Below are 27,027 nucleotides of genomic sequence, written 5' to 3'. Positions count from 1 at the left end.
GAATGAAAATAGGGCAGTGAGCTAGAGAGACGGGGAGGAGGGAAGGAGAGAGAGAGAGAGAGAGAGAGAGAGAGAGAGAGAGAGAGAGAGAGAGAGAGAGAGAGAGTAAAGGACTTAATTCTCCCTAGTAAAAGCCAAATTTTATAACAGCATAGATTGCACAAGGTGGCTGAGATGGGCTGAAGTGCCATCTTCCCATAGCAGCAAATAAATGCCATGTGATCTCTTGTGCTCTCTCTCTCTAATTATTTATTTAGTCAATTAATTAGTTAGTTTGTAATATGGGAACTTGACCTCAGGGCCCTGGTGTTTTCTCTTAGCTTTTGCTTTTGCTTAAAGGTGGCATTCGACCACATGAGCCATACCTTCACTGTTTCATTTGTTAATTGGAGATAAAAAAAAAAATCTCTCAGATTTATGTATCCAGGCTGGCTTCAAACCACTATTCACATACCTCAGCTTCCTGAGTAGCTAGGAGTACAGGTGTGACTTACCTGAGCTTGGCTTCATTTTTTTTGTCTGTGAAATTTCCTATCATGTTTAAAAGAAAATCAAATTAAGTAATTCTTTTGGTTTCAGCTCAAATAAGTTTACTTTGCTTATGTACTTTAAAGTGTCTAAATAATCTTGGAAATAAATTCTCTTTGTATCTGCATGGTTATGTTTGACAAGTCCTAATGTAGACAAAAAAAATTCACCTTTCCTACTCTTTCTCATCTAGAAATAATCACATGTAAATAGCAATTGACTTTTGTGCAATAACATGAAATGGGAGGAATATAGCCAAATATCTTTGGAAGGAGTAGCTTTCAAATTTGCCAGTTGGACTTTCCAATAATTTTTATGGGTAGTCATACTAAACCTCATTTTCCAAGCAGAGCTTATGTATTCTATTCCATGACCCTAGAAAATATGTGGGTTTAGTGTAATCTAATATCATAGCATTCAAAAGCCAGATACACAAATTTTGGAGGAAGAGGTAACACTCAATGTACCACTGATTGCTCAGGAGGTAACACTTTCTTACTCTCTTCCATCTCTTCTTTGCTGACCTATGAAATCGACAGTTTTGGGAAAAAAAAGAATATTTGGGATGGGTAATTTACATTGCCATTTCATTTTCAAAACAGAAACACCACTGTGGATTTTGAGTGTTACCAATGCAGAACAGGATATAACATGCTTTAAGATAATTTCTAGAGGTGATGAATGCCCTTGTTTCATTTTATTTCATAAAACATTTTTTACTTTGTACAAGTATTACTATAAATCATTATGGTTTGGTAATTTGTGAAATTAGTTCATCAAATTTATATTCAACATTGTACTCAATTTAGATGAAATTTAGACAGATTTCACTAACCTCAGCGTACTACCACAGTGCCTAACTCTTATTGGTTCTGCTTTCCCTGATTTTAAAAGCCTAGTGTCACTCGGGTTTGAAAATATCAAAGGGAAAATTCATAAGTAAACAACTCCAAAGTTTTCAACCACACTTGCTTTTAAGGAGAATGATGTCATCCCCTGTGTTCTACTCAGAAGAGAATATTTTTTTGAACCAGGGTTGATGGCTCATGCCTATAACCATAGCTACTCATGAAGCTGAGATCTGATGATTGTGGCTGGAAGCCAGCCTTGGCAGTAAGTCCATGAAACTCGTATCTCCAATTAACCACCAAAAAGCAATAATTGAGCAGTGATTCAAGTGGCAGAGTGCTAGCCTTGAGCATAAAAGCTCTATGAATAGTATCCAAGCCCCAAGTTCAAACCCAGGACCGGCACTATTTTTTTTCCTTTTTTCAAGAGTATCCACAGTATTATGATACCCACTTTTTACACATGTAGTGACCTCCTGGTGAGGGTTGATTATCATTATATTATTCAAATAACCCCCCCTTTTAATTCCTTCAAAGAATAATGAAAGGAAAGAAGAATGGGATAATGATGTTGTTAACTTTTATTAAGGAGTGTTCTGATAACTACTCTTTCCATTTTAATTATTGTGTTCATTTCTGTACACATTTTGTGTATATAGGAAACAAACAGTTTTCAAGACTTTGGTATTGTCTGTGGTTTCAGAAACAGGGAAGATTCTGGAATGTGTCCCCTTGAAATGGGTGGTTTGCTTAGTATTTAGCATTTTTGTTAATTCCCTATGTAAATACAACTTTGCTTAAATAAGAAAATGAAAACTTTCGTGATTACCATTATAATGTTTCATAAATTTTAATAGGTCTTTGTTATAAGGCATATTCTTATGGTTTTCATAACAAATGCTATGAACTTAGTGTCTTAAAACAAGGGATATTCATTTTTCTCACATATCTGAAAGACAAGTTTGAAATCAATGTTTCAGCAGAAATTCTCCCTCTACCTCTAAGAAAAAGTCCATTCCTGTGGCCTCCAGCACTCCCTTGTTCTAGTAATATTTTATAAATCTCTCTTTCTCTCTTTAATTTTGTCAATGCTGAACTTTGAACTCAGGGTCTTTCACTTGCTAGCAACTCTACTATGTTAGCCATGTTCGCAGCTGTTTTTTCTTTCTGATGGAAGCATAAAATTCCATTGCGTATGTATACCACATTTGCCTTCATCCATTTGTTCACTGAGGGACATTTCAGTTGATTCCATATTTTAGCTATGGTAAACAATGCTGCAGTGAACATGCTTGTGTTGGTGGTTTTAGTGTGGCCTGGTTTGTGGTCATTTGGGTAAATAACCAGGAGTGGAATGGCTGGTTCCCCAGTTAGAATGCCATTATCAATAAAACTCACAATAACAGATGCTAGCAGGGAGTGGCTAAAAGGGAATGCTACTGAACTGCTGGTGGGAATGTAAACTCATTCAACCACTTGGAAAGCTATATGGAAGTTCATGAAAAGCCTAAACATGCAGCTTTCTTATGACCCAGCAATCTGCTTCATTTTAAAATGTAGATTCATAGTTAAGAGCACATCAAGACAATAGACAATAATTTCCTACCAAGATCCTTAAATAAGTCATATCTGCAAAGACACTATTTTATTTTCTTACCTATTGTAAAGGTGATGAACAGGGGGTTACATTTACATAAGTAATGTGGTGAATACATTTTTTTGAACCCTTCCCCCCTCTCATTTTCTTCCACTTTCCCCTTCTCATTCCCCTTCTCTCCAAATTGTAAAGTTAATTTCCAACTTAGTGTTTAGTGAGTGTCATTGTTGCATTAGTTATACCTTTGTCCTGCTGTTTCTGGGATTCCCTTTTACTTAGGAGAATCAGATAAACTTATATACAAGACAAAGGAAGGGTACAACAAAAAAACACCAAAAAAAAGAGTAAGAAAGAAAAATGAAATAACTGCAAAAGTACATTATAGAAACCTCTTATTTCCAATTATTGGAGATCATTTTGATATGCCTCATTATAGATGGTCATATGCACTTGTGATTGGGCTATTGTGAGTCTCTGCTAAGAATGAAATACACCATTTTAGATAACACAACATTTATAAGTCTCAGGCGCAGGGATTTGGGGATGTTCATTGGGCTGTGTTCATCTCATGACAGCAGGTAACACAATAGATATAAGTGGGGACCAAACATAGGCATACAAGCTACTTACTGACCTTCAGTCCTGCACGTGATTCCTCCTTGTATACACAGTAGGATATACAGGGAGTTGGGACTCCACAAACTACACTTGTATTTCCATGGTCACCAGAGACCCTAGAGTTTGGCATCTTCCTAGGTGTAGATTCCAGTTTCTCTCCTCCTAGATGCAATATCACAGGGCCTTGTTGCTGAACTCAGATATATTAGTTATAGCCAAGCAGTGGACTCTAGTCAGGGGGCTGAATTTTTTAAAAGACATTTCCTTTCAGCTTCTGAGTTTTTACAGCTCTCAAGTTTTCTATTCTCAATCCTAGGGATCATGGGGCTTTTCTGCTCTTGTGACCTCTGTGGTGCTTTAGTGTGATTCTCTGGCCCTTTGTATCCAAAAGGGATAGAAAACATCTCTAAGTACAAATTCCAAATCAGTTGAAGAATGCAGAGTTACAGGGGAAAAGGAGAGAGGGTTTTTGGTTTTGTATTCCTCAACAGCAAAGGACCTAGCAGGTGTTCTGCAGGAAAAAGGCTTAAGCTGGCTTTCATAAACCAGGAGATGTAGGTCTTCCAGAGATAGAAATGGAAGAATGAGAGATTTTTCTTGGCAGGCTTCCAAAAACACATACGTTTTTTATGTGTCTCAAAACCTATTTAGTAATGTTGAACATTCTCTTCTGTTGATTGGCAGTCATTTGAGTCCCACATTCTCTCACATGCAGTAAGGCATTCAAAGATGATTGACTCATTTGCCCCATGAGCAAATATTAGCAGCTAGTCTGCTGCTCAAAATTGAAAAACCAGTGAAGAGTTCAGTATTTGATCTTTTTGCTTTATTCATTCCTGTGTTTTTATTGATTACTATTAATTGATGTCATTGTTTCTAGTTGTTGGCACTGCTCATGTTCACCTTGGTTGAGTTTGGTGGCAGTTACATCCCCTTCCAAGGGTTACTATAGCTTATCTTGTTTCATTTCTTTGTTCCAGGTGCATGACCTTAGCATAAGCAGGAATGTTACCATGCACAAATACAATCATCCCAGTTTTAGTTCTCCCTTTTAGAGGGTACAAGAAAGAGTGTAATTTTAGTATTTTTGTAGTTTTTGTAGTTCAGAGTTACTCATCTTTGAGTGATAACCAGCCAAAAGTTTGCTTGGAGACCTTTGAGACCTGAAAGCTTCAGACTTGCAAGGCCCAAATCTAAGATTCTCAAAAATGAACCCACATTATGAGATCATAAATAAGGAACTGACGATAAACATTTGCTATTTGCCCCTGATTGAAAAGCCATGTGTTACATGAATTTTGTCAGTAGTTTGAATGAATTGCAGATGATGAGGCTGTTTATCCCTTTTTCTCCCTAAGAACTTATGTGGCTTATAACTTTGTGTCCACAGTCTTTTTTCAAAGACTATAAATTATATAATTTATGTACTCTTGATGATCAAAACACAGTTGGAGCTTGAAGGTCAAGGCGACTGCCTACATCCTATATTCCTGTTTGTCAATGATGTATGGTCCATTCAGCAGGGCACTTTGTGGAGTTACAATTAAAGATCTGTCACCATTTTCAACATACACTATTATTTCAGGGTTAGAAAACAAGCTCGTTTATCCTTACACTTCCTTGAATTATGTGCCTCCAGGCTTCAGCTTTGGGAGGGCATTTTCAAATCCTTTTAACAAGATTATCAGCTATCTTTGTATTTTCTTTGCTACTTGTAGGCTAAATAAAATTCAAGCTTCATCTATTTTCTGATGCTTTAGAAAAACTTCAAAACAAAAAGAGAACAAATAAAGCAAAAAAAAAATCTATACACAGGCAACATTATACAGCCAAAAATTAACTTACAAGAATGAAACATATCAGATTTTAGGCATTTTTGCTTATAGTCATCTTAAATAATAAAGCATAAGAAGACATTTTTAGGTAATCATTATTTCTTAAATGTTGAAATTCTTTCTATTCTACTATCAAATATCTACAGAGAGCTAACAATACAATAAAACAGACAAAAGATTGATTCCTTGACTTCCTCACAGGCAAACAAAACATCCTCGGTAACGATTTTAAAGAAACTCAATTAAGTCTATTTAATTTTAAAATTATTCGTAGTTATGAGATCTGAGTTTTGAGATCTATATTCAATATGGTGGCCACCACCAAATGCATCGTTAAAGGTTTGAGATGTATATAGTCTGAATTAAGATTTTAAGAATTTTAAATTCCTAATAGACTTTAAGACAATTACGTTTATTCTTTTTCTTCATCCATAGTGAAGTGAACTTGGGCCCAACTGTCTTGGTCACAGGTTCTTTCATCCTACTATCGATGATTTACCCTTATCATGAGAGATATTCCTTTCTTCAACCACTTTAAAACATTCCTTCTAACTGAGCAAATACTTTTCTTAGAGTCAAGATGCAAAAGATTTTATGTAATCCAAATGATTGATTAAAATTTAACATGTAGCATGATACTATTGGGAGATGGTACATTGAAGAGATGACGAGGTGATGAGAAACTTCTCTGGTGGGCAAATACCTTTATCTAGGTGTTGTTTCTATAGGAGTGTCATTCTCAAAACAATGAGCTTTATTTCTGGTGTGTGTTCAACTATACTCTTAATTTCACATGCTCTCAGAATTTAAAATCCCATCCACCTTGTTATGCTAAGAGAAGGCTCAAACTAGATAAGATTCTTTTTAAATTTTGAGACATTATTTCCCTTATTAAGTACCTTGTCTATGGGATTTTACTACAGCAGTAGAAAATGGACTAAGAATGAATGATAACATCCAAGTAACATCTATGTTACTTTTCTTTTTCTTCCATCAAAAGAGGAAGTCATTTAACAGAGATACAATGGGTGATACAGTGAGAGATTAGGACAGTGCTTTTATTATGCTTGAAAAGTTCCTGCTGTTTCAGCTCTGCATTGTTACATTAAGACTCACCAATTTTAGTGTTGAGGGTGGGTGGGCAAGTGTTTAATATCTATGACAAACTGCCTCTTTTGTGAGGAAACATCCTCAGGCAAGAATCACTAACTTGAGTGTTAAAAGGAAAACATTGTCATAGGTCTAAGGAGGAAAATTTATTTGCGTTTTCTTATTGATGAAGCCATGAATTATGGTAAGTTCGGGATATGCTGTGCACTGGAAGATTGAAAAAGGTTTATTTTGTTATTTCTACTTTAAATGTTCTCTATCCATATCTATCAGTCACCCATGAGATTTAAGTTTAGTATATGTTGGCATATTGTTTGGATATAAGTATAAAAACAGATCTATTGAAAATAAAGTCATTTCAACTTTGTTCTTTTCTAAACCTTGGCTCTCAGATTGAAGTTGGGCAAATTTCATGCTTCTCCATGTTTTTTACTCTACTAAAAATAATAAAAGAGAAAAAAAGAAAATGAATTTTACAACATGTATGGTTGGTGTCAGGAGGGAATATGCTGGGAGAAAAAAAGGGAAGAAGTGAAACTGTCCAAAAAGAAATGCACTCATTACTGGACTTATATAACTGTAACCCCTCTGTACATCACCTTTACAATAAAAATTATATTCTTCATAACTAACATACTTTGAACTAAAATACCAATACTGTCATATTAAAAGGAAATATAACATACCCATGCTGTCATATAAAAGGAAATCTAAAGCTATTTACTAGACTTACTATAAATATAGAGGAGAGGAGTTACTATATGAATCACAAACCAAAAGGCCAGATAGATTTTTTTTCCAACCACTCAGAATGGTTGTCATAAAAAGAACAAAGTGACTAACCCTGGCAAGGAAATAAGAGGTGGAGTTTAGGAATCTAAGTTAGCCAAACCACTATGGAAATTCACAAGGAAACTCTTCAAAAGAGAAAAAAAATAGAACCACAACATTGCTAGCCACACCACTTCTAAATATCAATGAAGAGAATTCAAGTCAGCTGACTATGAAGACATCTGCAGAGCATCTGCAGAGCCTGTTTATCAGAACAGTACACAATAGCCAATAGCCAGTTCATGGACTTAGACTAGATGCCCATTAAGAGGTGAATGGATAAAGAGAATGTGGTGCTTTGGAGTTTTATTCAGCCATTAAGAAGAATGAAAGTCAGGCGTGCCTACAATCCTAACTACTGTTAACTCAGGATGATGGTTCTAAGCCAGCAATCAGGAAAGTCGGTGAGACACTTATCTTCAAGTAACCCAAAAAGCTATAAATGGATGTGTGCCTCAAGGGATGAGTGACAGCCTTGAGTGAAACAGCCCCAGTAATAGCACAAAGTGAGAGAGAGAGAGAGAAAGAGAGAGAGAGAGAGAGAATGAAAAAAATGAAATCAGAACATTTTGTAGAATAGATAGAACAAGAGATTATCATATTAAGTAAAATAAGCCGACTTTCACAGACAAATATTACATGTATTTTCACACATGCACACACTTGGAGAGGGGTGAAAAAGGGCATGAAAGTAAACAAACAAACAAAAACCCCACAAAAAGAAGAGGACTGCCAGGGAGGCAGTGAGGTAGAAGGGAAGTGGAAGAGAAAGAAAAAATAAAGAAAGAAAAAAAAATAAGAAGATGTATATGAACCCAGAAAAATATATGTGTGTGTACAGAAATACCATAATGCTCTTACATGATGCAATTAGTGTATGATTAAAAAAAGAAGGTCTTTTTATTTTCAGAAAATCATAAAAGAAGCAGCATTAAGAAGTCACAGGAAGAGCACATGGTGACATGTTCTATTCTAATGACATGTAGAGAAGGACATTGTAGCATATATTGTCACTCACCCTCCTCACCACCATCCTCTATCAGTTGTTCTGGTAGCTCAGGCCTTTAATCCTAGCTACTCACGAGGCTGTAAGCTGAGGATCACAGTTTCAAACCAGACCGAGTAGGAAAGTCCATGAGTCTCTTATCTCTAATTAACCAACAATAAGAAGAAATAAAAGCTGAAGTGGAGCTGTGGCTCAAGTGAGAGAGTACCAGCCTTAAGTAAAAAAAAAACAATGAAGAAGCTATGGTACTGCAACCAGATTCTGAGTTAAAACCTTAGTAATAGCACAAAAGTAAATGAATATGTAAATAAAGAAATATTAAAATAATGAGTGTGATTATATTTAAAAAACACTTTTTTGTTTATGACAAGCATCATTTTAAGCAATTTCCATGTTATCATCCATTGAATTAATATAAATACTCTTGTAAAGACTAATATTTCTCATTGCCGAAGTGAAAAGTGGATAAAATATTTTGGATGGATTAAACATTTGGAAATGGATCTAGAAGCTGGTGTAATGGGTTTGGGGGCAGGGGAATTTATCAGGTATTCTCTTAGGGACTCTCATTGGGTCCAAGATTAAATTTACATAAGAGACATTAAGAGATACACACCGATTTTCTCTGAGATAATTTTAAATACAAATGAGAGCTTTCAAGAGGAAAAATGAAGAATGAAAGAAAGTTAAAGCCAGGCTCCAAAACTCATGCTTATACTCTTAGTTACTGAGGCTGAGAGCTGGAGGACTGTAGTTCAAAACTAGGCTAGGAATAAAAGTTTCCTAGACTCTACTCAAAATAATCAGTGAAAAGCCAGGCTGGAGGCATGGCTCAGTGGCAGAGAACAATCCCAGCAATTGTGGTATTGAGTTCAACTTTCATCAAAAAAAGTAAGAAAACTATAGTTGATGCTGGATACTGTGTTAAATAATAAGTAGTAAGCTTTGAAAAACTAATGAGGAAAGAGTACTAGGTAGTTAGTTGAGAATGTGGTTAGGAATATAAAAGCTAAGTTAACAAGTTTCTGTTTGTCACTTTCCCTCAGCTATTCCCTATTGCTGGTGATAAGACTCATTGCTCCTTCCAGTATTGAGAACACCTTTCATACCGAAGTTTACTCTGATAATTTTTTTGGGGGGTGGGTGGGTGAGGATCACTGTCTTTAAGTGTTTTCAACTCAAAATAAACATACAACAAAGTAACATGTTTAGGAGCAATATACTTACATAGAAAAGAGCATGATGGCTTACATCTGTGATTCTAGCACTCTGGAGGCTCAGGCAGAAGGATTGAAAGTTCAAAGTCAGCCTGGACTCCTAAAAACTAAAAATAAAAAAAGAGGAAAGAGCACAAATTGAGATAGATACAATGGTGATACTGAACATTTAGGATTCTCTTCTATTTTTTCCTCTCCCATTATTACTTGAGTATAATTCATAATTTGCTTTCAAAACTGTCCAATTTTTTATCTTTCCATTCTCAATATAGAAAAGGTGATTATATTTTCTTGGATTATTTTGTACCCAACAGCAAATCCACTCAGGTATGCAGCTCACACTCATACTAGGTAATTAAGTATGAAGATTACTAATATAATTAGCACTTCTGTAAAGAAAGTCTTAATTTAAACAAGTATAATAAAAATTAAAACTTGAAGATTACTCTTAGAAGAGTAAATTTGGTGATTTGAGAATAAACATTAAACCAGGCTGCTTTGGAAATGATTTATTCTTCTAAGTAATACAAAGATTTCTGTCTTCGCTTATTTACTATGCTGACCACAAACAACATAATCAGACATTTATCTGTTAGATCATAATATATTTATTTAGTTTGGAATAGCTGTTATTCCTATTGATTTTTATTACTACTAAACACAAGAGTTTACAGTGTAACAAACAGCTTTCTGTCCAGTTATTAGATTTGTAGAGGTCCGCATAATATACTTAGAGTTTTGCCTCTTGATCCATTAAGAACAAAACGATTTCTCTGAATATATACATGCCCACATGTATGTGTGTGTGTGTGTATATATATATACATATATATGTATATATGATTAGGTGCATATCTATTCTCATATACATGTGCAAGAGATGTGAAAAAAGTTTTAGATATGTTAATTTACATATAGAAAAACACATAAGGAGATACATTTACAGAATGTAAAGGGTATAAACAAATGATAAAAACCAAAATGGCAGACATTGGTAAGAAATAGTTGCAAAATGCTCTGAGATGTTATTTTTCTTCTCTGAGTGGATGCTTTATGTGCTAACGAAACCTCAGGAGGGCAAAGCTGGCATTTTTATCCTCAATTTTTTTATCTAGTCACAGCTGTTGAATACCAGAGAAAAATTGCCTGCTGCCACTTTTCCTCATCTCCATTTGGAAAACAATTTTCAAATTACATTATAACAGGTAAGCCAAGTTTACCTGTGTACAGGGACAGGTGGAGAGATTTGATTTGTTTTAAACCTTTTTCTGGATGTTTCTCAGATGAAAGTAACATTATTGTAGCTATTTTCTTTTATTTCCATCAAAATTTAGATTTTCTTTGGTTTGTGAGATCCAAGAATTGGACATTTATAATTTAAGTACATTTACTTAATTATCATGAATTTTTTAGATTAAAAAATCATTTCACAGACTGGCTAACATTTGTATAATTTAGACAGAGAACATATTCTGCTACTAGAGGTCTTGAGTTCACAGGATGATACTGTCTTTAGACTATTGGATTAACATGTCTCCCCAAACATTCATTAGCATGGAATACAAGGTCAGGTTGACTTGTGCCAAGAAGTTGACTTCAAAAAATCTATTAGTATTCTTCTTCTCAATGTAGGCCACCTGTTCCAAAGGTCTCAGATAAGAGCTGTCTGTATTATTTTTGCATATATTAAGTGTTAGGCTTCAAGAAAGAAGGTAGACAAAGATTACTAGAGGTCAGCTCATTGACCAACATCAACAAATTCCCAACCTAGTTTAAATTTCAGATAGAGAAACATAGATTTTGCAAAGGAAACCATTGAATATGCATAAAATGTAAGTGTTAACCAAAGTACACATAACTTTTAATCACTTAAGTACAATTTTATTAAGAACAGATTGAACCATTTCTTAATCAAAAAATGATCACAGAGAACAGTGCACCTAATAAAGGGAATATTACTCAATTTTAATTACTAATGATTAATAATAATTAATTCCTCATGCAGTCCAGAGAAAATGCTGTAATCTCTGCTTCTCTTCTACGGTCATTAATGCCATCCTTAAGCCTTAGTTTTTGAACTCAACTAATCCTAATTACTTCTTAATATCTTAATACTCCCATCTATGAGAGCTAGACTTCAATACATGAATTCAGGTCAGGGGACACAAACATTTAGTCCATAATAATGTTTAGCTTTGTTTCTTGAGCTATATCTCAGCTATAGGATACATTTCATTGTAAAGTCTCATAGAAAGAAGATTGTCTAATAGAAAACCCCATGGAACTGATATCTTGATAAATGATATTTGTCACACTTGCAAGCTAGGAGGTTCAGGATCAGGCTTGCTGTGTAGCTGGGTTCTGGTGAGGATCTTGGTCCTTGATCCTGGCTTGCACGTTGTTACATCCTTCTTGCTTCCTCTGGCTGGGAGGAGAACAAACAGTGGTTTCTTCTTCTTATAATGTCTCTAATCCCACCATAGAGCCCCACCCTCTTGAGCTCATCTAATTCTAATTGCGTTCTAATATTCTAATAACATTACATTGCTTGGCTTTGATATATGAAATGGGATCACAATGCTGGTTAACTCTGTTTTTTCTTTGAAGCCAAAATATCTGTAAATACATGTAAAAGCTCTTATTGAAGCAACAGAGATAACCTAGTTTAGACATGCATGTCTGTAAAGACTGCCTGTCATGATTTTCTGACAGTTCTTTGAATTTAGAAGATCACTTAAAGAACATCCTAACCCACATCATACTTTGTATTCTGTTGTCATAGGAAGAAATGGTAGAGGACTGATTTCCCTATCTGCATATTCTAGATAAAGTGTTGATTTGGTAGTGCTTGTCTTCCTTTCCTGTGTGAAAGGAAGACAAATGCTATTAACTGATATCACTTATCTATTCAAATTCACTTCAAAGTCAAATGGCTTTTAACAATGCCTTTAAAGTTAAAACTTAAAATAATTTTGGTCATAGTTCTTCAATGTAGCCACATAGGCTAGGCCCTTGTAGAGGAGGACTGGGTGGGCTCTATATCTCCTGGCTGTATTTATGGCTGGCTGCTGGTTTTGCATTCTAGGCAGTCTCCTCTTCTAGCAGGCCAACTCAGAACTGATCACATGATGGCTTGGGTGAGAGAAAGGTAGTGTCTAGGATCTTTAAGGCATTTATTTATACATAGACCACACACTGTTTGTCCAAGGAAATACCAAAACCAAACGAGATTTAGGGGCTCAACATGAGCAAATAGAATATACCCTTTATAGACTGAGTTGCATGGTCATGGTTTAAAGGTTCTGGTATACAAGGAGAAGAATAATTATAGCTTTTCTTTTTTATTCACCTCTTTTTGCCTGGTGCTGAGGCTTAAACTCAGGGTCTCCTACACAGTAAGCAAGTACACCATTTAACTACACCCCAAGCAGGGTGCCATTTTTGCAAATAATCTATCACACATATCCTTCTGCTTCTGTTGTTTGCATTGTGAGCTTGCACTTTGACAATATCAACAATGCTCCTAATTCCTATTTTGCCTTTATTAAGAGAGAATTCAAACTTAAATTTAACCAAAAAGATAATTTATTTGTACTAGCAACAGTACAACTATGTGTTTCGTGAATTCTCAGGGATGTGGTATCCAAGTCAAATAATCTTTTCTAATGTCAATATAAATACAGTAATCCACCGTGAACTACAAGTACAGTTTGCACAATCCTACAATAATAAGAAATAATTGTCAGAAATTGAGCTGGCCTTTTCTTTTTGCATCCTGCCTGTAGACCCAAGCAGGTTTGAAAGACATGGCCTATTATTTCTTGTGATTTCATTTAAGATTTTCTCAACGTGTGGTATAATGAATGTTAATTCAAGATTTGCAATGGGTGGCATCTTATGCCCGTTGCAGAATATAAGAAGGAGCATTTGAAAGGAAGCCAGCATTTCCATCATTGGTTTGCTAATTCACACAGATGGAAATGACTCATGAAGATTTTAGATGCCTTTGTTTCAAAATCCATTTCCCTCCCAGTTTTCTTTTGCCTTAGTTGAATGGGAAAGATTTGTCACTTGAGTAAAGATACTTCATCTCTTTCACAGATGTTTCTTGGAGTGATTAATTAGTTTCTGAGTTTGGTGCTGCTCTTTCCTGGTCACTGTGATGTGTCATTGAAACAGATCCATTAACATGAGTGATGTGTGTTGTAATTTCATTAGTGTCATCAATAATGTATTACACTTTCCTTTTAGTAGTCTCTTTGTGTTGTGTGTGGGTCAGGATGACTGTATGAATTACATTTATAAATTCCAAATTGTTACAGATGAGTGAAGATAGACATGAGGGTGGAATTAATGTTATTTTAAACATGATAACCACCAAAATGATTCCAATTAAGCCATATCTTAATTATGTCTGATGTCTCAACCATGCCGTACTGAAATGCATGCTGTATGTATGCAAATGGGATAATGATTTATTGAATCAGAACTGTGCAAACAGTCATTGTTTCTGCAAGAAAATTTTTCTGAGTTCTAAAATAAAGCAAATATATCTAAGGTCAGGAATATATGGAATATATGACCTTGAAACTGTAAAAAACACATTCTTGTCATGGGAATTCTGCAAGTGTATCTCTTACTTTCCTTCCACTCTGTTTTCCCGTCCTACACGAGACTTTTCATAGGCAGTTGGTCAGTTCCTAGTCTGCTCTAGTCAGAATTTGGAAAGAGAGATTCAAATACTCTTAGAGTATATACTATTGAAATGTTTAAGCTACATTTGAGTAAAGTTCAAGTTTATGACTTTATAGGGGCATACAGAGAACTTTTCACTGAAAAACTTCCCCCAGAAGTGTGGATCTAATGTAAACCTTTCAAAGGTAGGAAAATTGATTTACTAAAAATGTGCCAGGCATCAATGGCTCATGCGTATAATCTAGCTACTCAGGAGGCAGAGATTTAAGGATCACAGTTAGAAGCCAACTAAGGCAGGAAAGTCTGTGAGATTCTTAACCACAGAGAGCCAGAAGTACTACTGTGGTTCAAGTAGTAGAGCAATAGCCTTGAGCATAAAAGCTCAGGGATAGCACAGAGACCCAGAGTTTAAGCCCCAGGAGCAGCCCCTCTCAAAACAAACAAACAAACAAACAAATAGTAGTTGTGCTTTTCATAGATGATTGGAACAGGTAGGGTTAACATTTGAGTACATAAATTCTCAGAATCATAACTTAGGCTTTGTTTCACTCTCAATTCAAACACTTAGACTAAAATTATATGATACTACCTCATCAAGAAGAGATCTATACACAGAAATATATTGTATTTAAGCAGGAAGTGAAATGGAGTTTAGCACAGAAGAGAAAAATTAGAGAAGATGAGCCACCTCTAAAAATCAGAAGGAGAAATGATCATTCTAATGAAAATTTAAAGGAGATGTTTTTGTTATTCCCAATGTGTTTTTCGGGTAATGTGATTTATGGAGGTAAAAAATATATTTCTACTATTATAATAAAGATAAACTATCCTAACATATATGAGCACCTAGTCAAATTGAACATTTTCTCTCAAATGAAGATAAAAGCTTTCCAGTCACTTATATTCAACTAGGATCTCAGTATCTGTGGCTTATTTTGATTTGCAACAAATTTGGATGGAAATGAATGTGAGTGCTTATCTTACATAATAGCTTGCCACAAGTCTATTACTTGAATCATGTAGCATATGGAAAATGTGTTTATCTCCTTGTGGGATTTTGCAAACCAAAGAAAGATCCATGTCTATGCACTTGGAGTGTTTATAGTCACCATGAACCAATGTCACTGTCCTGCTTACTAGTTAGGAAAACAAATGTCAGCATAGAGCAGGCTCCTCTGCGCCAGTCTTTAAGAAATATGCATATCATTTCTGGTTCAATAAAGTAATAATAATCATTGAATTTCTTATGCTTTATGTCTGAACCTTCTTGTCAGGGAATAATTTTCCTCTTTTATGTTCTCTCTCTTCTTCATATTTCACGATACAATAGTCATGGTTGATATTTTGTATCAATATACAAGAGACTGCCCATACTTAAAGAAATTCTGACTGAGGAATTAATCCTGTACCATTTATGTTTTACTAATATCATCTTACCATTAAATGGAATATTAATAATATCTGTCATTTAATAAACAGAGAAGTGTAGAAATTTACTTCATTTCAGTTTTGAAATTGATATGGGAAAGTCACTGAAACAGCTTGAGAGTCATTAAACATATTTTTCTAATATATAAATTGCAGTGGTACATCTCATTTAAAAGAAGTTTCATGATAATGATTATAATGACTTTTGTTTGTTAGCATTCTGAACAAAATGTCCTCAGGGAATGGAAATATTTGATATTGTTTTTGAAACCATTATACTCAGAAATTCTGGAACTCTATTTGTTATATAATGATTAATAATGACACCTGAAACTGGTAAAGTAATTGCAAAGGACATTAAAAAGTATCCTTGAAAGTGGAGATGTGGCTTCTGTGGCAGAGCACCACCTTTGACCAAAACGCTAACAACAAACAACATGAGGACCTGAGTTCCAGCTCTAGTCCTGGCTTCTTAAAATAACATGTACATTATAAAAAGAAAAAGAAAACATTGATCAGAGTCAGGCTATAACAACAGAGAAAAAGACATGCACATAGGAGAGGTAAGTTGGATATGTAAGGCAAAGAGTTAATTTCCTTTAATATTATTAAATAATTATACCAATAATGTCACAAACTGTTACAAAAAATTTCCAAATATTATTAAATGATTGCACACAGAGGTTGCAATTCCATAAGTCAGGTTTTGAGTGTCATGCATCTTGGCCAATGCCACCCATCCCATTGTTCATTTTCCTGAGTTCTGGCCATGGCGATTTCAATGCCTCCTAACTACCTAAAAGTCCATGTGGAAAAGTTCAAAATGAGTGAGGCGGAAGAGGATGGCAAAGCCAGAAAGAGCAATTTTGAGTTTTACAATGTCAAATTGTGAATCAATTAAATTTTGTGCTCTAGCTCTCTCCGTCCACTTTATCAAACTCAACTATCACTAGACAGTTCGTGTCTTTGTCATTTTCCTCTGAACTAAATAGTCTCCACATTTTCCAAAAAACCAAATTTATCATTGCCATTATTACCTATCTCTTTTATTTAAAACTTTCACTGATTTTCCTTTACACCTAAAAATGAGTTTCATGTCCTTCCCTCAACACAACAGGCCATCTGTCACAGAGATGCCTTGCTTTCAGGTCTTCTCTGAAAATTGCTCACTCTGGTCATACAAGAGCACTAACGTGGATTCCATAGCCCAGTGTGATATTTTGTGATTTTCATATTTTGGCAAATGTTTGTTTTTCCCACTTGTTCTAACATCCTTCCATTCGTTGACCTTGTCAAAGATATGATCTTTTAGGCTAGAGGTCCAATAGTGTCTGTTTTGTACCTTTTTCCACCTTCACATATTGTAATCTTCACCTGTTACCACTAGATCTGACTACTCTCCAATTACAATTAGAGAAATGTATTTCAGTTATTTGCACGTTTGACTCTTATTTGAGAACACAGAATTCCAGCTCTGCCAGACACTTTGGTTTGCAAATGAACCAAGGTTGCCAAAGTCATTAGTTTTCTGTAAAAAAAAAATTATCTTTTATCTATCAATAAATAAAGTGACTTAGGCACATCATATTCCTTCCTCAGGTTTTTTCCAAGTTATAGGGCACTAACTTATTGTACAATTGAAACATGCAGAAAAATCTAAATCTCAAACATGGAAGAAGAGAATAGCATAATGAATCCCTTCCCTCCAAATATTTTAAGGCAATTCCTTAGACCAACTAACATTACCTTTACAAATATTACTGTAACATATTTCTAGAAGACATGGATGCTTTTCAAAGACATATTGATGGTACCATAACCATACTTAAAATTTTAACTGGTCCCAATAATCAATAATCACATTTTAAACAGTTTCCTTGTAAATATTTAGGAAAATTGTGACTTTGTGACCAGATGACACTTTTAGTCTGAAACAGCACTTCTCAATTAGAGATAATTTTGTCTTTCTAGAGGATTTGGGAGATATCTAGAGACTCTGTGTGTGTGTGTGTGTGTGTGTGTGTGTGTGTGTGTGTAAATATAAATGTTTGTGTGTGCTTACATCTAAAGGAGGAATGGTGTTGGGAGAAATGGGATAGAATAACAGAAGGGATGACATCAATCAAGATGCATTGCACTCATAAATGGACATGTGGTATTGAAACCTCTTTGTACAACTAAAAATAATGAAAGAAGAAGAGAAGCTATTGGTATCTACCATCACAAAACCAAGGTTACTCTTAGTTGTCCTATAAAATACAGGTTAGCTGCCACATAATGAATAATACAGACCAAAATGTTAAGTGAACAGAGTCAGCAAACCTTGGTCTGAAGGGTCATCCTTCCCAACTGTTTGATTCTAAGTAATTTTTAAAATAAATTGAATTACTTTTCATGTAGGCATTCCCACGTTCTGTACTTTGGTAGGACATGTCATGGTATAATTTAACATAAACACAATCTCTTATATTTGTTAGCAATTATACTTAGAAGCTTTATCAGAGTTTATTCAACATTATGTTAGAAAATGTCTTTTGCATTCTTATAGTGTCATGTGTTTCTACCAGGAAGCATATAATGTCTAATATCTCTCATCTTGTCTCATCAACATGTCAAACTACTGATGATCAATGACCATTCACATTAATTCACTAGAGGTTGCAAAGTGGTGATATTGCACTTTTATAATAGCATCCTCTACTGCAGACCTCTCTGCTTCCTGGCAATACTCATTACGTTTCGTTATGAAAGCAGCCTTGTGCATTAAACATTTATGCATTCACATTTCCTTTTAGAAACATCCTGTACCGCATGGATGAGAAGACACCACAGTTCTCAGTGCTCCTGGAGATCCTGGAGCACTGCGAGTCACAGCCATCAAATGAAACCTTCCAAGCCGCCATATCAGATGTGTGGAGTAGCATTAATTCAGCTCAGGTGTACTTCAAAGCAGGACTCCATGTGTTCGAGAGTGTCTTGGATGGAAAGAACTGAGAAAACTCTTCTATTAAAAAAAAAAAACAACTGTTTACAATTCTGCAAGCAAAAGCTCTAATCTGACCAGATTTTCTGACATTGAAGACTTTTTTCTAATTGCTTTTCTTATTATTCCAATGTATTTTTAATGAACATATGAAACACATTTTGCACATTTGATATTCATATATCTATTTCTGAATAGGTAAATGCAAGTTATTGAGTTAATACTTAAGATTTATCCATTAAAAAGACATCTGCTGTATTTTTATATATAAAGTGTTTTTATGGGGGGTCAAATTTCAAGAAGTTTGGGGCACCTTCATTCCTGTGGACAGGACATGTTCCTAATGAAAGCTTTTAGAATAGAAATGGAGAATTGATATAGTTTCAGATTAACTTCTCTATGAAATGTTCAGTGTAATGATTTCCAAGTATTCTGAATGGGTTGCCCAAAATCACTTTGAATGTTACTATTTTCTGAAATGAAGTTTCTCTTCTTAACACAACTCAATGTAGTAATACACTGTTTATGAAATTGTATTTTTTAAGTATTAATGAAAAAATAGGAGCTATAAACATTCCAAGGAAAAATCTCCAGATAGCTGCACAGTGCAATTTAAATGCAAATTTTTTTCCTAACAACATATAAGGTGACTAGCTCTGAGCTCCCCCTCCCGCCATAACTTTGCCCAAGTTGATTTATAAGAGTTTCAGGAGTGATGCGTGTCTTATGAGAAAGAAATTATTTCTTTCTTCTTTTTTCTCTGGCTTGTGTTAAAATAAGAGAAAGGAAGCATCCATAAAATGAAAGCATCCAGGAGATTTTTTTCCTTCTTTTCTGAAGCTCCTCCTTAATGCAAGGTACTTGTCACAGAATTCTATATAATTTATTCAGGACCAATACAAAAAACAAAAAAAAACAAGGCAAAGTTTCAATTTGAAAACCCAAAATATCAAAAAGCACCAAAGTATTTTTTACACTACTGACAGAAAAATAAACTTATTCTAAAAAATATATATACATTTGATTTTATCAATTAATGAAGACTTTAAATGCTTGATGAAAACTTATTTTTTTTCTTTCTTTACCCTTAGTAATGGCTATGGTGTAACTGGGATATATGCATGCATCTAGTTTTAAGAAGACAGTGTTTTTTTGTTTTGTTTTGTTTTTTGGGTCCGGTCTTGGGGCCCTCAGCTCTTTAGCTCAAGGCTAGCGCCCTACCACTTGAGCCACAGCACCACTTGTGGCTTTTTTTCTTTTTGCTTATGTGGTGCTGGGGAATTGAACCCAGGGCCTCATGCATGCAAGGCAAGCGCTCTACCACTGAGCCACCTCCCCAGCCCCATGAATATAGTGTTTTTGTGTTTTATGAAGACAGTATTTTTGGTTTTGCCTTTCCTATGTTTTCAGCCTTCTCCCCTCTGGCAAATTCAGCTTTTTAGTGTGACTATGCCATTCAGTAATTCCACCATCCAACTATCTCACCAAACAAAATTCTTCCAATTAAGAGTCAGGTTAAACTTTTTGCTTCTTCTCTTTAAAGCTAGTTTGTAAAATGTTCTTTTGGTATCAGGTAATTCAAATTCAGAATATCCCACATGAAATTTCTCTTTCAAAATCAATATCTGAATGCATTTCTCCATTCTGTTTATAAATTCACCAGAAAATTTCAAATAGTCCTTGTGTGTCTAACTGTCCATTTGGTATGGATGAGCCTAAATCCAATGTTATTTTTTAAAAAAAAAACTAAAGTTGAGGGAAAATAATTTATCAGTATTGATTCATTGATTTATAAGGGTCAGACGTTGCTATTTTAAGTAATGTTTGTATGCTCAAAGCAAGGTAGAAAATTGGGGCAATTAGCTAAGCAATTCAAGCAGAACTTCATTTTCATTTGAATTGCCTGTGTGCACACAATTTTATATGAGAAATGAAACTACCTTACAATTTAACCAGGGTACTTGTTTGAAAATATTTGTCTTCTTCAGGAGTATATATAAGAAGAAGTCGAAAAAGCCTCTCGTTCCTCTTGAGTCGGTAGCAATATCCTCTCTTTTTCTGCAAAGATCTGATATGCGTGAATACGCCTGTAAAAAGCCTTAGCTCAAAGGATCTTAAATATTTAAGCAAAGGTCAACCTTTGATTCAGTCTTCATTCAGTACTTCATATGGAGTTTAATTTAAAACAAAGAATACCCATCTAGCTTCAGTTTGGTAGTTTATCATCTTAGAAAAGAATCCAAAATAAATTCCTATAACCCACTATCCTTTTGAAAGCAGAACAGATTCTTCTTTATTTTTGTTTAAAAATAATCTATCCCACTAAATCACATTCTATATTTCAAATTCTCATTATGCTTAATTTATATATGATAGGCTACTTGCTATTTGAAAACAGCAGTTAACTGTGAGTTCTCATGTCCATAATTTATTTAACTATATCTACTAGTCTATTTAAAGGCCTGGGTGAAAAACTAAATTATAATTTTTTTATAAAAATCCAATAATTCTATATATGTATTCTACATCTATGACTTCTTTACTCACAGGATTATGGTTGTGGTATGATTACATCCAGCCTGCTCCAGAGTTATCCCATTTAAATTGTCCCTGAGAAATCCAAGAAAATAAAGTCCAGAGTAAGCTAATAGCAAGTGTTATATGGATTATAGATGGCTGGTACTTCTCAAAACAGTTCATACATAGAATTGTGCCAGGAGATAGAGGAGCATACAAAATTCTTTTCCCAAGCATATGAAACAGATGTATATCTGTGAAATTTATGTTTATACAGAAATTCCATGGAACATTGTGGAAAAGCCTAGATCTAAGAGATGAAAAAAACTGTTAAACATTCCTGTGTAAGCCTTAGGACCCTGACTTCAACCAAAACAAAACATGATCATGATTAGGAAACTTGAATGGAGTCATATATTTACTTACTAGCAAAAGCCCTACTGGCTTTTGTAAGCTTCTGTGATTTCTTCTGAAGCACACTTTGCTCTTTCTTCGGTGACACGGGAATAGATAATCTTTTCCTATGTAATCCATATAGCCAAGCCAGTATGTTGGGTGTCATCTTTGCAGGTATGCTGTTTTCAATTCCAGGTTGCTCTATTATATCTGGTTAATACAATTTCCCAGAGAATCCAGTCAAAGGACACAGAGAAAAGTTACTTGGGATAACATGGAAGTGTTTAAAGAAGACACCTGAAGTCAGGACAAAGCACAGCATCTTCACAAAGGACCTGCTATCTTGTTATAAAATCAGCACTCTATATCAGAATATTTCAAATTGAAAATTGAGAAGGGCATCGGAGTATGTTTTCTTATTCCAGACATATTACTTTTGTAATAATCCCAAATCTACAAAATTCTGATTTCTAATTCTTCCTGAGATGGCTTTAAACCATAGTCTTCAGATCTCAGCCTCTTAAGTAGCTAAAGCTACTACCCCCAGCTAATTAATATTTTAAATTAAATACACAGATAACATAGAGTAGTTTCCTCCACTGGTAAAACAAATGTCACAAAAATAAATTAGTTGTTATGAAATGGTTTGTTATCTTCTCTCTAGTGATGAATCAGCATCTTTGCCTCAAATAAAAACCAACAATTATTTATACAACAAACTGATAGGCTTGGGAAAAAAATCTTCTCAGACATTCTGTGATATATGTAATTAATTATACCAAAATTAAGTTTCCTCTTAGGACAACAAGTTGTTATCTCCTTGGTTTAAAAGACCATTTAAGTGTAACTCAGCCACACATGCTTAATAGTATGGAATTATTTTATTATTTAAATTATATTGTAAAGGTGATGTACAGAAAGGTTAGAGTTACATGATTCTGGTAATAAGTACATTTCCTTTTTAATAATGTCTTCCCTTCCTTCATTCACTCCCAATTTTTCCCCTCTGACTGCTCTCCACTCAAAGCTGTGGAGTGTCTAGTGGGTTTCTCTCATGGGTTCACTGCTGGATTGTTTCACCCTTTGTTGCACTGTTTCTGTGCTTCCCCTTCCCATCTCCAAATCAGATAAACTTATATACAAGACAAAGGGTACAGAAGTAACAAAACACCAACAGAAGAGAATTAACCAAAGAAAAAGGGAAGGAAGAAAAGAAAAAAGAAAAAAGAACTGAAAAGAGGATAAAAACAAAACAAAACAAAAAGATTACTTCTTTTTCTACTAAGCCATGTGTTTGATAGAAATAAATAGACCCACTAATTCCAGTAAATATATGTACAATATAGTAGTTTTACTAAAACATCTTAAGTGGAGACCAGTTGTGGAGGGACAAACAGTGGGGTATTTGAGAAAAGAAATATCTACCCCTGGCATCTTACTATGTTTGAATTACTTACACAAATCCAATCTGCTAAATTAAAAAGCTTCATCTAAACCTACCATTCTAAAAGATCTGAAAAAGCTTCACAGAGTTCTAAACACCCCATTAACTGTCAATGGTTTTCAGTCAAGTGGATTTGTTTTATGCAGAAAAAAAAGGGTTTCTGTAAAATATACCCTTTCTTTCTGAAACCAGCCATCCCCATCTCCAGTCAATTTTTCTGTTTTCATTTTCTAGGTTCATTTTGACAATAGGCTTAGACTTCTTTTCCCAAGAGAACTAATTTTGAGTTCTATCTATCTCAAGATAAATGTGTCTATTCATCAGCCAGAGGTTTAGTTTAGTAAATTTGCATTGTTCTTCCGAGTACCTTCAGGGTAGCTGAGATGACAAGAATCATGAGTCCTGGCTTCTTGCAAGATGACATAGTTCTTGAAAACATTATAATCCCGTGTTCAAAATAGATCAGTCTCTATAGACAAATGGACTAAGCTGAGTTTGTTTCAGGTAATATGCAAGAAGTGCAAGCTGCTTCAAATTTTAATTTTTCTGATGTTGTTTTGTGTTGGAATTATACAGGTTCAGAGCTTACTGTGTAATCAAAATGGTAGTTTTAATATTTTCAACCAAAATCAAATCATCAAAGCCAAAGAAATGTATAGCTACTCTATTTTTCTATTCAGGATATACTGAAAAATCAACTCAGACACAGCTGATCCATTGCTATATCCACATAATGTTTTAATAAGTGCAGTAGAGCCTAACAGTATTCCATCTCATTCCTTTGATGTCTTAAGCCAATAAGCATGGAAGTAAATTTTCTCAGAGAAAATAGATTTTGTTTTCCAGGGGCTAATTTATATGCACCACTTCAGACACCAAAAGACCACACAAGTGCTGGTACTATAGCATATGTCATGGCCTATATTCTTATAAGCTCAATAGATTAATATGCAATTATATTATGAATTATTATGCTGTATTGAAGTTAATGTTGGTCTTTTGTTCTAATTAAAATGCACACTTAGAGTCTTAGTAGAATTTAGCCAGAGGAGTACAGTTGGAGTATCTATTTTAATGAACTACGTATATTTTTTTCATTCAAAATGTGTAATTATTTAATTAGTCTGTTCAATCATCATAAATCTCTGACTCTGTCAAAGGAACTTTATTCAATGTGTTGCCAGGCAGATGATTAATATTTAATGTATCTTGTCTTTCAAATTTGTTAACCATTTTCAAACCATTTTATCAGCATATTGGTAGTTTTACATGACTGTTATTAACATTAATGATGTTTTTGTTTCATATCAACCTCTTGAGAATGAAATATGTATTCTCAGTTATAAGCAAATGTTATTACTCTTTAATGACAATTTTGGCATATCTGCTTAATTAGAAACAATGTCCAAACAAAATATTGGTTCTACCATCTCAAATAGTCTGAAAGAGCAAAATACCCAGAAGGTTAAGTATAACTCACATAAGTGAATTCTACTTCAAATATGTTATGAAAATTCTATTTAACTTCTGAGATGGCACTCTATTAGTTGATTTAGTATATACATTGCAAACAGAGTCTGTTTGCAATGTGCATATATATGTATATATATATATATATATCACACATTCAGACTTATTATTTGGAGAACAAGAATAGAGTTATACTCAGAAAAAAATAAATTTTCTAAGGCCAATTTGAAAGGTCCAATGTTGGTGTCTTCTATATACAGCCAGAAAATCATAAAGACCTTTTGATAATTATATGTGCATTTCAATGTCACATATACATATATCATAAATTTAACATTTTTATTATGTGTGAAATTAGAGAAATATTGACATATATATAATTGTTGTGTTTATTTATGTACATTTTAATGTGATATATAATATGATATGTAGTATATTCATGTATGCTTAAATAAAGTAAAATATCTCAGTACTATAACAATTTAGCTCTAAAATTAAAAATGAGTGTGAGCAGAAGTCTTTAATGAGGAGTAAAATTGGAAGGATTATCACTATAAATTAATTTAATTAGATTAAAAACACCTTAAGTGGTGTCCCATTAGTAAACTGCACTGAACTGCAGTTTTAAGTTTTAAGTTTTGTTCAGGATTATTTGATTATCACCTGTGATTCAGAAATCTGTTCATTGTATACAGATTTTCGTTGTCATTGTTGGTGTTGTAACTTTAGTGGCATTAATTTAGAGGCATGTGTCTGTGATTTTCTAATTATTATATATGGTTGAATGTGTAATTTTTTGTATGGATGCCCAACTGAAATTTAGTGCTTTGTGTATGCAGCACCAATGTGATCTGGATTTATTGTGTGACCTGCTATGTGTTACTTAATATGACTCAGTATGCAGATTTGTTTTGATTTAGAATGTCAAAAAGGGATTGGGATGCCTCTTCCATTAAAATACAAATGAACATTGTATTTGCACATAATTAGAACATCATGCTATGAAATGGAGGCATCTTTTATAAAACATGCTCTGATTCATAAAGGCAATGAATTGTATAGTGAGATGGTAATGTTTAAAGCAGCAATTTAAAATATTAAATACAACTGAAGATCATTGCTGTAGTACATTCTTTATAACAAGATTATATAGCATTTTAAATATGCAAAATAAATTCATCATTGTTATGTTTTATTAATAAAGTATATTTGCAAAATGTGTTAAACCAAAAGAGGGTGTCTACTAGTTTAGGGAATCCTCTACATGGCCTTTCATTTCTTTCTTTTCTCATTCTTTTCTTTACCTTCTGACTTTTTTTTTTAATAATAACACATTTGTAGCAAAAACAACCATTGACCACCTTGGTGGCTGAATTGGTTTACCTAAGCCTGAACTGGACTGTGGGTCCTGATTGGAAAAGTCCTGGGAGATGAAAGGTGGACAAATATTGCAAAACAAAACATTTATGATCTTTCAAGTTTTCTGCTCTTACCTGTTTTAGTGGTGTTTTCTTCTATTATATTTAAGTAGTTGTACAGTGTTTTCAGTTCAAACTTTCAGTTGATGAATATCAAGCATTTTGGTCAATGTCACCATTTCATCATTCTTTTTCATCTCTCTTGACCCCACTTTTTTCCTCCACTTTTCTAGTTCCATTTTCACGTGTGTGTGTGTGTGTGTGTGTGTGTGTATAATATTATGACTGCATTCACCTACCTCGCCTCTCAATATGTCTCCGCCCTTCTCTTACTTCACCCATTCCTGATGCCACAAGTTGTCTCCTCTCTGACAGGTTTCATGAGAATCTGTCTGAGTTTCCTCATGTTTAAGATCTAGAATGTGATTTGGTGCTCAATAAATTTACATATATATATAAACATATATATATATAAATATATAATGATTAGATTAAATAAGTTTAACTTTTATTGAGATTTAACTTTCCTAGGATCATTTAGCTAATGGAATAAGTAGATTGTATATAAGCCTACAAAAAATACAGTGGTATTTTGAAAAATTGTTTTGGGGCATAGTGATTATAATTTGCATAAAACAAAATGATATGCAATAAATTGAATCAAAAACCATGTTTGAAAAGAGTGGAAATAAACGATAAAATGGCTCAAAAATTCAACCAGATAATATATAAATTTCCCATTTTAGTGTAGTATATCTACAATCTACATTTATTTGTATATTTACAAATAAATGATCTAGTAGTGTTGGTTGACTTAATGTCTGCAAAAATCTAGGAAATGCCTGAGAAAAGCGTTAACTTAATCTTATACTCTATTCATACAAGTGAAATGAAGGGCAATGGAGGTGATGGAACAAATAAAATGTTTTATTCAGCACTAGGCACAACTTTCAAAGCAGAGCCCTGAGAAACCAAACTTCATCTAATGGAGCATGATCAGAATGTTCAAAACTGAAGGAAAAATACTAGTCTCCAAGTAAAGGTAGATATCTAGAGCTTTATCATGTCTTTCCTGATTTATCTTGA

General features: G+C 34.1%; 1 protein-coding gene across 1 annotated transcript in view; it reads left to right on the top strand.

The window, feature by feature from the left end:
* LOC138807861 (inactive N-acetylated-alpha-linked acidic dipeptidase-like protein 2) overlaps positions 1-25,640 on the top strand; it is a 202,169-nt gene extending 176,529 nt beyond the window's left edge. Inside the window, exon 5 of the mRNA XM_069993652.1 lies at positions 18,509-25,640. Coding sequence (XP_069849753.1) covers positions 18,509-18,707 — 199 coding nt within the window. The 3' untranslated portion in view covers positions 18,708-25,640. The remainder of the gene's footprint in view (positions 1-18,508) is intronic.
* The last annotated feature ends 1,387 nt before the right edge of the window (positions 25,641-27,027 follow it).

The sequence above is a fragment of the Dipodomys merriami genome, unplaced genomic scaffold, assembly GCF_024711535.1.
Source record: "Dipodomys merriami isolate MVZ:Mamm:240054 unplaced genomic scaffold, mDipMer1.0.p SCAF_438, whole genome shotgun sequence".
NCBI lineage: Eukaryota > Metazoa > Chordata > Mammalia > Rodentia > Heteromyidae > Dipodomys > Dipodomys merriami.
The sequence above is the reverse complement of the archived record's forward strand: the minus strand, read 5'-3'. Positions and strand labels throughout refer to the sequence as shown.